The following is a 13,124-nucleotide window of genomic DNA, read 5'->3' as shown; positions in this document are numbered from 1 at the left end:
ATATAACTTTAGATCTTGGGTTTTGACTCCATTTACTTGTTTGCTTCTCTTAAGACTCATCATGACACTGACTTCTAAAGTGAGCAACACATGGCTATGACCATTCCTCAAAACAAGCCTGAAAAACGTGAGCCACACCAAGTAACAGTTTGATCAGATACAGTAAAGATGATGATTTTCATCTGTTTTATACCGTCTTTACTTTCTTGGTTGACTGGATTGGCAAAATGGAGTGAAGTGGGGTGAAAGGAGCCTACAGAGGCAGTACAGAGTCCTGGAGATCTGGGTTTGGTTTCACCGTTCAGCAGCTGAGTGACCCTGGGCAAGTCCTAGGGTAGCTGCCTCTACAAAACAAGCCATAAGCTCTGTTCTACCCACCTTCCTGGGTGAAGGGAGGTCAGTGCAGAGTACTTACTTAGTCAACTGCAAGGTGGCAGTGGTAGGGCTAGTGGTAGGGGTGTTGATTAAAAAAAAAAAAGGAAAAGGAAAGAAGGTAGGAAGAAAAGAAAAAGATGAAGGCCCTAAATAATAATGTTTAATGCACACTGTCAAAAGGCAAATAAGGAGTGAAACTGAAATAGTTATTCTCCCAGTATGACATCTACCAACATGTTTCCCAGAATGAAAATGAATCATCTTAGGAGAAACGTTCAGTTCAGTCGCTCAGTTGTGTCCGACTCTTTGCGACCCCATGAATCGCAGCACGCCAGGCCTCCCTGTCCATCACCAACCCCTGGAGTTCACTCAGACTCACATCCATCGAGTCGGTGATGCCATCCAACCATCTCATCCTCTGTCGTCCCCTTCTCCTCCTGCCCCCAATCCCTCCCAGCATCAGAGTCTTTTCCAATGAGTCAACTCTTCGCACGAGGTGGCCAAAGTATTAGAGTTTCAGCTTTAGCATCAGTCCTTCCAAAGGACACCCAGGACTGGTCTCCTTTAGGATGGACTGGTTGGACCTCCTTGCAGTCCAAGGGACTCAAGAGTCTTCTCCAACACCACAGTTCAAAAGCATCAATTCTTCAGTGCTCAGCTTTCTTCGCAGTCCAACTCTCACATCCATACATGACCACTGGAAAAACCATAGCCTTGACTAGACGGAGAAATGTTAGCTGACTTAAATGGGGAAGCCCCTCTCTGCAGACAGTGTTTCTCAGGGTGGCCCTTGGAGGACACTGCGCAGGGTCCCACTCTGAGCTCTGCCCTGGCTGCTGCAGTTCCCCGGTGTGGAAGCAGCTTCCCAGGCAGCCCTAGTTCATGGGCTCAGCCTCACCGTTCTTTCTGAGCCACAGCTCAGAGCTCTCCTTATCTGTCCTAAGAAGTGATCGTCCCGGGTCTCTGAGTATGTCCCACACCCCTTCCATTTAAAGAAAGACTTGCGATTCTGAAGGGGAAAACAGCTGTATGACAGATGAATCTTCCTGTACTTTTTCTCACAGAACAGGCAATGCCTTGGCTTGGTCTGACTGACACCATCCTAACATCTTAGCTTCCCCTCAGGTCTCCTTGTCAGTGGAAAAGAGGGCCATTTACTTTACAGGATGGTGGCCTGAAAACCCACAGCTCCTGCTCTCAGGAGGCTTGAGGCTGAGGCTCTCACCTCACACACACAACCCTGGGGCTCAGGGGCTTACTGCTTCCAATCTAGGAGGCACTGAACTCCCCACTTTTTCATTCAAGGTACAGACAGTCTCACAGTGTCAAAGTAACAACAGTTATTTTAAAGCTATTATCATGCTTTATGGTGACTGAATATGCATATTTACAGTAAAACTTTACTTAATACAGTTTACTTATTTAAACTTTAAAATATTGAGGCAAAGAGTGATTTAGTGCACACAAGAATAGCATATCCGCATCTTTTGGAGGCTGCAACACTGACATATTTCCTAAGTTAATTAATACTTGCATCTTCACTGACTCTTCTGGGAACAAGTCCATATATTAATGGGTCCAGAAAACGAGGACCATAGGAAAAGGGAGAAGGTGAGATGTATTCTATAGTTGATCAAGATGAGCACTGGCACTTTATCTCTTACTCTTAAAGATGAGCTGGAACAAAAGGACATGCTGCAAATAATAATGGATGATGGTGGTGGTGATAATACAGAAAAAGTGAGGAAAAAAGTCACCCTTTGTGATGGAAGCTGAAATGCTGCTGGAAGAGAACAGCAGCCCTGGACCAAGGAAGGTGATATAACCGATTGCAGGAGCCATTAAACAACGTCACCTTCAATTTCCTTCACTCAAGGTTATAGAAAATACTCCCATATATTCCCATTTTTACAGTATTCAACTCTGGACCATAAATCCTTCAACTGTGTAAGGTAAGCACTGGGACCTGTCCTATAGACAGGAAAGCTGGGTCTGCTGAACAGTACTGTGCGCTCTGTACCACTTAATGTATTTGGGGGGATGCTTGCGAAGAAACTGATGCTGGCAGCTAATAATAATTTCACATTTATGAATGATGGATCTATGTGCCAAGCACTATGCTAAGTACTTCACAGGAATCTCTTTGTTTAATGCTCCAGACTACCTCATGGTAGTATTATCCTCCTAACTATATAGCTAAGGCTTAAGGAACTTGCCTGAGAGCACAGAGCTCGGCAGTGGTACAGCTTTCAGAGGACCCATCTAGGCCTGAAGGTCCTCCCACCTTCCCCGCCCTTCCTTTTATTCTCCATGCCACATCAGATACCCTCTGTGACCCTAGCCACAGTTTCTATGGTAGAGGTTCTTCATCTTGGTGGGGGGTGGGGAAATGGGAGCTCTCTCTGATCTACTTGCACATCTGATCAAAGCTGCAGATCCCAGATAAATATAAAACTTTTGTGCAGAATTTTTCACGATCCACAGATCCAAGTTAAGAATACCCTAAAGGTTTCTATAATACACATAAAGCAGGTTTCTACAGAAAGTTAACACACACATGTTGCCTGCTGCAGGTCCAGCTGGGCTGATCTCTTTATATAAGTACAGGATGGACCTTTCAGCCATCCTGTCTCACGTGGGAGGCCTTGCTGGATAGGAATGTGTGTTCTAATCTCTCATGCAAGGACCCCACTCAAAAGTCCTGCTGCCTTATCTGAACTCTATGTTACTGTCCTCATCCATCTACTCTTTTATCCCCTTTGCTAAAAATGCCAATTAAAAAAAAAAAAAGCATTCCAGTGATCATGGTTGAGATTAAATTCAACTGGGAAAACACATGCATATTTTTAAAAGTTTTTAAAAAGGCTAAAGAAAAACAAGGAGGTGAAAAAGGGATGACATGGTCAATGTGAAAGGAAGATCAAGGTTTTTTCCTCAAAGAATTTGAAAACTGATTTAGTGTCATCTGGCAGTTGGAATGGATAGTAGAATGTACATTTGTTTATAGTGCAGCAAGACTGAGCAGGGTCTTCAGGTTGTAAGAAACTATGTTGATGAATCTGGGGCAAGAGTCAACAGTAGCAAGGCTGTTGCCAGGGCCAGGCCAGAACAAAGAGGGGCATGTGGTACTGAAGAGAAATGAGAAGGGCTGCTCCTCTGTGCATAATGTAAATGCCTTGTAACAACCAGCTTCAGTGTTCAGAAGACCAGCCCTCCAGCCCACTTCTCCATGCCCCACTTCAGGGCATGGGGAAGGCAGCTGTCTCACGCAGGACAGCACGAGCAGGGGAAAGTCTCTGGGTGCTGGATAGTAGAGATGTACTTTACGAACACTTTGGGGAATGAAATCAAGGGCTGGAGGCAGAGCCAAAGGGAAGGCTGCAGTGAGCAGGAGGGGAAGCAGTGGGTCAGTCAACTTGCTCCAGGCAGAAATGTACACCCCCCCAAGCTCTTTCCCACATTCCCCAACCATACCACCTTGGTCTCTGTTTCCCTGGAGACAGGTGGGGAGACTGAAAGAGCCCGGGCACATACTGAAGGGCAGCAGGAGGGCTTGGGCAGAGGATTCTGAGGAAACAACTCTTCAACTGAGTTTACTTCCTTCTGACCATGATCTATGTCTCCCTAAACAAGCTCCCCTCATTCTAAACAGCACCCACCCAGGAATTCCTTGGTGGTCCAGTGGTTAGGACTCTGAGCGTTCACTGCTGGGCCCAGGTTTGCTCCCTGGTCAGGGAGCTAAGATTCACATTCTTACATAATGCCATATACCAAAATAAATTCAAGATTATTTTATAGTATTTAAATAAAAATTGAATCCATAGAACTGGAATGTAATTAGATATTGATCTGATTTGGGTGAAAGAGAAACAAGGAAACAAAAGTAAAAGTAACAGAAGTAAAATAAAAATGAACTGGGAAAAGCTTGCAACACACACAATAAAGGGATTATTTCTTTATATCTTTCTCCTACTGATTTGGAGAAACTCTTTATATATTAAAGACCTCAGTAGAAAAATGGGTGAAGAACACAAATAGACAAATACTAAAATATATATGTGTAGATAAAAACATGGAGAAAAAAGTAAAAATATCTTTCACTAATATTAAAAAATGCAAATTAAATAAAATTCAACTTATTGCCTACCAAATAGGTATACACATACAAAGTAAATTATGCTAATATCTAATGTTGGTGAGGAGTAACTAAGCAGGTTCTAAACAGTTCTGTTGGAAGTATTAGGAAGGATAAGCTATGTAGAGAGCAAAGATTCATAGGTGTGGGCAAGATTTTGTACTAAGATGAACACTATTATTTATGTTGTAAAAAATTACCAATAACCTAAATTATCGACAATAGGGGATTGATTATTATGATGGATAATATGATGATATATTAGCAAGTATTAAAGTGATCTTTTCAAAAAACATTTAGCCAGATGAAAGTGGTTAAGATATTTCAAAACAAGTTATAAAATAGTACAACATGATCCTAATTAGATTTAAAAAGTTATGAATGGGGTGGGGGAGGCTGTATTTTAAAAAACTCAACAAAAACAAAACCAAAACAAACCCTCAAAAAACATTCTGTAGTGGGATCATAGATGAGCTTTATAATCAGGACCAAAACAACCCCCCACCCCCTGCAAGAAAATGCTATGCTCCCCTTTTTTCCTGTGATATTATTAGAAAAGTGCCAACCATTTTAGGAAACACTGATCCTTTCTAAGCAACTCTGGTAAGAAGCTTGATGGACAACAGTTGAAGCAGATGATTCTCATTACCATTATTGATTAACCATGAACTTCAGTTATTTGTTTCGTTTTTTTCCCCCATCTAGATTTTTGTCATTTTGTTGTTGTTGTTGTTGTTGAAACAGGGAGGAAGATAAAAGATCTGAAGTGGTCCTGAAGTCCATTATTATTAGCAAAGGGGGTTCTAGGGTACAGAGGATGGTAGAGAGAAAGGAAACCAATGGGCAATTTAAAATTGTACAACCTCTTAAGGTGTGCTGTGGGGGTAAAGCAAGGGATAACTGTGTTAAAAAGAAAGAAAAGAAAAAGGCAAGGAAAGAACTCAACCAGAGCCCTTTCCCAGCCTTACACATTTTGAAGAGAAAGGCACCTGTGAAAACCTTTTAACTGAACCAAATCATGAAACACCATCATAAAAGACAAAAGACTCATTTATAACTATTTAAAATGAGAGAACACAAATGAAATAGAGTAATGCTAGTGCTTGAGTAGTCCTTTTAGTGTTGGGGTGGGACAGGATCCAGAAAAAAGGAGAAGGCTTCAGGTACAAGGTCTTTGTCAGGTCTGCCTTGATGCCACTGGCCTACACTGCCCTGGCCGTCTCGTGCTGGTTACTGTACTCTAGCAAGTTTCATACGCAGTGGTCCTCCATCCCTGGTAGTTCCATCCTAGAAGATGCTGAAATTCTTGCTTCAGGCCTGAACAGGCCAATATCCACACTGTTCTTATAAGAGTCATCTGCTAGTAGGATTTTTATTTAAGTCATGCTCTGGAATCTGGGATGTATTTTTTTCTCCCCAGTTATGTCTGTTACCAAATAGCAACTTGTTCTGCTATCATCTGGTTCTTCCTGATAACAATTCTTGATAATAAATTGGGTCTACTGGCAGATACCATAAGCTTGTCACCACAGAAGTGACAAACAATGCCAACATGACACAATCTGAAATAATGATGAAAAAAGAACCCTTAAAAGTCCAGACAGACAAATTAGTTGGTTAAATGAGAATAACTTGGTTCCAAGTCCCAGAGTAAATCCTACAGCACTCTGGGTAAAAATGTTAGAAGACAGAAGAAGGTGTATCAGAATTACTTGGGTCATATCCAATATTTGATTCATCTTCTGAATTGTCAAGGTATAGATGGCATGATGTGAGCCTTTGCCTAACATTAGTAGGATGTGGCACAACTCAATGGTCTGATTTGATGGCTGAATAGACATATCTACTTGGCGGGAGACCCAGAGAGTTCTTACACTTACCTATTAACTCCTCTATCTGAAAAGGTGAGCCTAGGGAGGACTACAAAGCAGTAGTAGGTAGAACTACAAAGCAGTCTCTTCTTGCTCAGACAGGTCAAGACCATTAGAAAGGATAACAATGTCTCCCATCAAATCCACACTGGGAAGTATTTTTAGCAGTTTCATAGTGAACAGGGGTAGTTCCCAGGTGGTACTAGTGGTAAAGAGCTCGCCTGACAATGCAGGAGATGTAAGTGATGTGGGTTTGATCCCTGGGTTAGGAAGATCCCCTACAGGAAATGGCAACCCACTCCAGTATTCTTGTCTGGAGAATCCCATGGACAGAGGAGCCTGGTGGGATATGGTCCATAGGGTCACAAAGAGTTGGACGCGACTGAGCATGCATGCACGCATAGTGAATAACAGTAATTGCAATTCAGAATGTGACATAATCAGATATCCCATCCTTCTCCATTTAAGGTAGATGAGGACTCAGATATGGAACAGAAAAAGAAAAGAAAACAAGAGCAGGATTCTAGCTAAAGAGGGAGGATTTCCTTAATTCAAACTATGGTTCATTTCATCCTGAATATACATGGCTGTAAGATGCCCTTTACTTTGCAGTGCTCTGGTCAAGATCAACTCTATCTCTATTTGGGTTAGTTCATGAAAGCCCCTAGCCCTACAGAAAAAGCAGGCTGTCATTGTAATATGTTTGTTTGTTTGTCTGTATGAAGAAAATGATGCTCAGAAGCCACACGGTTCTTTACATTTCCTATTGTTCTCTGGAAGACCGAAGTGCTTTCTTCTCCCCACTTTTGAAGAATGATGCAGCATTTTGTCTTTCTTCAAAGACTTTTCCACTAACATATTATTCTGTTCTTAGGAATCTATCCTTCAAAAAGTGCCAAGGGCTTTTCTTTTAGCCACTCATGCCACTAAGGAATTGTCTGCCTAAATAAAAGTATGTTATTATTATCCTCTTTCTAGGACTTTAAACTACAGATCTCCAAAAACCATAGAGTAGTTAATTTGTCCTACTTAAACATTATATGTACATTTTAAATGCTCAATAAACAGTTGCACAGAGTCTCACAGAGCAGGGCTGGTCCTCCTGTTGACCAGACTTCTGAGGCACTTTCCCAGGCAGCCCAATTTTGATAACTGACTCCCAGAGCCTGCTGAAATGGATTCAGAGAGCTGCACTGGAGCTGGAAATCCCTGTCAATGTATTTCTATGAACTTTTATCTCTTTTGTTTATTCAGGATAGCACCAATATCCAGAAAATCAAAGAGCTGGGAAAGAAGGGCAGAGTAGTGGCATGTTATTGGCTCAGTCCAGAGGTCTTTGGTGAGGCCGCACTGAACAAGAAGCAGAACGCATAGCATCAACCAGAAAAGCGCCTTTATCACAGCCTGCTGGCTGACCTTGATATGAGATGGTGCTACCTTTCTCAAGATGGTCAGAACATTCTTTGTTACCCCAATGCACTCGCCCACAAGAGAGTCTCTGCTCTACTAAAGGACACTCCTCTACACCATGGGAGAAAAAGGATAAAATGCACCTCACAGAAAAATTTTAAATCCTTCGCAGCAAGTCCTGTCACAGCAAACAGTTACTTCTCAAATAAGCCACTCAGTTAGGTAGCCACTATTTTGACTCCTTCCTCCCCACAGGAAACCCAAATTCTCCTACTAGGGAAAGAAATCAGAGGCTCCTAGAATTTTTCTAGGTATCAACTGCCTACCAATAAAAACTCAAAGTTCATCTTCATTCTGAAGGGCTTGTTGTCAGTCATGTCATGAAGGTTTCTGTGGAAACAGGGAAGAAGTTCGATAAAATATTCATGCTGTCTTACCATTAGCATCTTGGACTCCAGTAAGTGCTCCGACAGCTGCTGCGGTTTCCCCAGACAGGACGATCTGTCCCCCCCCTTGCAAGGTGGCCTCGGCCAGGGTGGCGACAGCATGGGCGGCAGCTTCGCTGTGGGTACAGGAACAGGAGGGGGATGCGTGAGGCGAAGGAAGAACAGTGCTGCAGCAAGACAAACCAACTTTCAATCCTTCCTAGGATGGCTCCCTGACTCCATGTTTGAGAGCCTCCCAGCAAACAAGGGATTCCAGTGTTACTGAGAGAACCAGAGCAATTTTTAAATGATTATAGGAAATAGCTAGAGAAATGCCAAGTCTTTCATACTTATACAGCTAGAGTGAGGCTTTTCTTTAAACCTAGGAAATGGGTGTTTGAGGACAGACGGCACTCCTTCCCAGTCTCTTTTTTATCAGTATCAACAGAGTGCTTGCAAGTCATAGTGGGAGCTCTGGTACAAAGTCACAATGCAAAAGCCATTTTGGTTGTGGGTCACAAGGTTTTGTTTTCATCTTTTCTCTTACACAAGGAGGACCACCTGAAACTGCCCTTTTATGGCCAAGCATGGATGATAATATGAGGAGTCAGAAACCTGGTATTTTTTAGTCAATTAATATTAAATAACAACTATTCACTACTCTATAATAACATATATGAGAAAAGAATCTAAAAAAGAATAGGTATATGTGTAACTAAATCATTTTGCTGTACACCTGAAATTAACACAACATTGTAAATCAATTATACTCCAATATAAAACAAAAAAATTAAAATATTCATAAAAATATATTAAATAATAACAACTTGATTTACATCCATGATAACAAATACAGAGTAATGGTTGACTGGTATCTTGCAAAGTTCACCCCTTCCTTTTGCCTCATGTATATGTAGGCAACACTAAATTAACACTTAAAAGTTTAAATTATCATTATAAGCCCAAACTCCTTGATTCAAAACTTAATAAATACATCTTCCTTCACTGCAAAGCAAACACTTTGTAGAACAGAAAGATATTAGCCATCTCTTTACACACTATTCTAACAGTTTGTATCCCATTTTTCTTTTCTTTACTATATACATAAATATTCATTTTTACTGATTCTGTGATGATACAAACTATAAAATGTATTATTACTGTTTTATGTGCCAATAAAAAAGAAAAGTTCCTGTGAATTCCCTGGTGGTTCCCCTGGTCAGAGAACTAAGATCCCCAAGCCACATGGTGTGGCCAAAAAAAAAGTTCCTGACAACTGTAATCATAAGATTATAGTTTACCATCCAAACTTCAGAGATGTTAAAATATCGGGTACTGGGGGAGAGCAAGCGACAAAATACTAGATAAATTCAGCACCTCTCCTGGGAAAGCATCAGGTACCACTTCGCAAAGGTACTGAGGGAATATCAAAAGTGGGCCTGGAGGAGAGAAGGTGGCGTCACTTAGCTTATCAGAGGTGGACGAAGTTCTGGGTCAGACACTGCCTAAGCCAGTGGATTCAGCTTCACTATAGCTGCAGACTCTGCCGTAACTATGGCAGTCATCTTGAAGGGCAAAGGGCTGTGGACTGCTGAGGGCAAACGTGTCATGACTGCGGGCAGAGCAACATGTACCAAACTCAACAGTGTCATGTCCACCTGAGAAAGTCAACAAACAAGAAAAGCAACTGACGTAATCGTTCTTCTGGGGAAGACTTCTTTAACACTATAAGGATTCTGGAAGAAGTCTGAGAAGTCCAATGGACAAAAAAGTCTCATTAAATAGAAAACTCTCCCCTCTTGCTAACTTGCTTTGCTTTTTAAATTATGTGTGTTTAAAAAGTTATTTTTCTCTGATAATAAAATACATGTAGAAACTCATAAAAATTTCATTAAGTATAAAAGAAAATTTTAAAACATCGAGTTACTTTCCTAATAATCTTAAACACTTTAACCAGATAGTCAAGATCATACTGTATTACAGTTTTATCACCTGCTTTTCTTACCTAACTTTGTATTTCCCCATGTAAATATTATTTGACATTTGTTCAAAATAATAAGAGCAAAATTGCTGATTTCCCCCACTTTCCTAGTTGCTCAGCTGTGGATGTTTTTAATTTCCAGCCTTCTTTGTCTGACTTAGTCCAAGATATTATACATTTCAATTTTTTTACTTCCTTTATAAAAAAATTTGGGGATGGAATTAAGGTTGAGCAAAAAAGTTGGACAGAATCAGAGCTTCCATACAGCCCCTTTAAAAGTCAAGATCAATCACTATGCTAAAATGTACTTCAGATCTGATATCAACAGTCAGTCATTCCACAGTACCTATAACATGAATTCAGAGGCAAAGTAGACCCTTGACCTGGAATTACTACTAAGGCTACTCTTTACATTTTACAAGGTAGATTTTAATTTTAGGGTCCATCATAACTATTTATTAGAGATGGTAAAACAAATGATTATTTAATGCCTAAGACCCATAACTTTGCATATTTTTCTGAGAAACTTGTATCAGATAATACTACCAGACAATTCAACAGTGTTCAGCTATCACTTATTAATGATAAAAATATTTAACACTCTGACCTGAGACTTCACGGAAAGCCAAAAAGTAGAGTCTTTGGAAAAGGCTTCAACTGTGTGGTACTCTGAAGAAGAAAGCTGGTTTTTGAGAATTGTTTATATGGAAATAGGAGCTCTGTTTACAGGTCGCCTCAGCGACTGCTCATTCCCCACAGTTTTTTTTAATCACAATCTACAATAATCTTATTTCTACAACCATCAGAGGTGCTGCCCTGCCGCTCTTGGATGCATGCTTCCAGTATGGGGTTTCCCAGGCTCCAAGGGGGGAACAGCTACCCAAGCCCTGACCTGGAAGAGTCCCTGTATCCAGTCACACCCATTTTATGATGTCTGAAAATCTAAACATTTGAAGTCATTTTCTTTGATACCTTTCTAAAGTATGTTATGCGAGAAGAAAAGCTGTGAACCAGCAACGACTAAGGCAACCTGGGGAGCCAGGGATGAGCGGTCTGATGGGCATTACAGGTCTGCACGTTAGTGAGGTTACTTACTGCATGCCCCGTCAGGAGGCAGGGGCAAAGCAGTGACGGATGAATCTTTCACCTGGAGCATGAAGACAATGGTGCCGCCAGTGGTCAGCAGACAACTACTTCCAAATCTACTCTAACCACTTACATTAGACTTCATGGGAAATGATCAAATGATATGCTGCTAGAAAAAGATTACCTTTACTTAAAAGGTGAATCAGGATCAAAATGTCACTAAGCCACTACTTCACAATTTTTTAACAAGTCATTTCCAAACCAGAATTACAATGAGAAATTTCCATCAACTCCCCCCTCTCCCTTTTTTCCATCAACTTTTTATCTGCAAGTGTCTAACCTTCATCTATAGGAAAAAGAGGCAGCTGCACATTCTCTGCCCTCCATTTCCAGATAAGATTTCTGAACTAGGTTGTCCATCCCATGTTTGTGGACAAATAAATACAAATCTATATATTAAAGCCATGCTTTGTTTTAATAATATCTCTAATTTTAAGCCAATATTTTCCTTTAAAAAATGGTAAGAGTAAATTTTTCTTTAAAAATAGGATTCACTTCCTTTTTTAAAGCCAAGCCTCTTCACTGCAAAAGAACAGCAATTCTAACTTCCTGGGGCATTTCTCTCCCCACAGCACTGAGTCACAGCACCATACACAGTAGAGACGCAGTAAAAACCATCTCCCTGTCAACAACACAGCACACATTTATAGGAGGGCAAACATCGATTCAGTCTACCCATATTTATCATGCATCCTTATGCACAAAGACTGTACTGACTCTGCAGGACCTAGAATGTAAGTCTAGGACGACTTAAACCAACAGACTGAAACTTGAATCACTGTACTGCAACAAGCAAATGGTGATTTCACTTGCTTTCACGTTGGCCCGTTCAGGGGGAACAGTTTTTTTTTTTTTGAGTTGTGATGCTCTGCTTTTCATTTGTTCATTTTGACTCTCTATCTCCTTCCTAGAAGTACTGATTGATTCTGTATTTTGAAAATAATTAAAATTAACAAGTTTCCAGGGTATTCAATGATGATTTCTCCATACCCCTTTTCGGTTATTGTAAAGCCAGGGTGGGCGACAGGTTGTGACCCCAGGGCCCTCAGTCTAACTTGCTATACAAAACTGCTACCAGCATGGCTGGAAAAAAGAAGGCCTGTTTTGCACCTGTCCCGACTGCCTTTCCCATTAGCAGCTGAGGGCGCCCCTCTGTCTTGTGCCCCACCTGCCATTCCACGTGGCCAGCCTCTCTCTCTTTAGTCTGTGCCCACACCTGCTTACAGTGCAGCCAAGGTGCAGGTGATTGTTAACAGAACCAGGCCTGTTCCACCTGCACCTGAAAGAGATGGCTGGAAGAGAGCAGCTCTATGAAATCGTGTTACCACAGGAACAAAGCCCAGATTCACAGTATTTTTCACCAAGATGACTTCCAGCAACAAATTCTGTGGACAGGCTGGGAATGGGTCTCATCCCACAGAGAAGCAAACACCAAGGGCTTGTGTTTCAAGCCCAACCCTCCTGACATTAGACAGTGATAATAGCTCCTGGAATTAGGAGCCCATGATGTTCCCCTAACAGCCTGCAATGTCTAGTCATCACTGCCAGGCTTGGTTTCTTCACCTCCAGCAGAGGCTGCCACACACCATCCCCCAACATTCACTGGGGCCATGATTGCAAACAGATTTCAACATCTCTTTACTCCTCCTTCATGCCACGGTGAACCATATTCTCCTTCCTTTGGAGTAAACACTGTAGCCGCCTCAGCTGCCTCTGAGTTTGTTAACAAGCCCCCAGGGGAAACCATTACCCTCCTTGCCTTTGGAAAAAAGCCCTGGTCC

At 41.4% G+C, this 13,124-nt stretch overlaps 1 protein-coding gene across 9 annotated transcripts in view; it reads right to left on the bottom strand.

Moving 5' to 3' along the window:
* Positions 1–13,124, bottom strand: part of NRF1 (nuclear respiratory factor 1) — a 135,895-nt gene that overhangs the window by 19,242 nt on the left and 103,529 nt on the right. For all 9 annotated transcript variants that reach the window (XM_055590897.1, XM_055590895.1, XM_055590898.1 and 6 more), the window contains one exon: positions 8,229–8,353. In XM_055590897.1, coding sequence (XP_055446872.1) covers positions 8,229–8,353 — 125 coding nt within the window. The remainder of the gene's footprint in view (positions 1–8,228; positions 8,354–13,124) is intronic.

Source organism: Bubalus kerabau, chromosome 8 (assembly GCF_029407905.1).
Source record: "Bubalus kerabau isolate K-KA32 ecotype Philippines breed swamp buffalo chromosome 8, PCC_UOA_SB_1v2, whole genome shotgun sequence".
In the NCBI taxonomy this organism is placed as follows: domain Eukaryota; kingdom Metazoa; phylum Chordata; class Mammalia; order Artiodactyla; family Bovidae; genus Bubalus; species Bubalus kerabau.
This window is presented reverse-complemented; position numbering and strand designations above follow the sequence as displayed.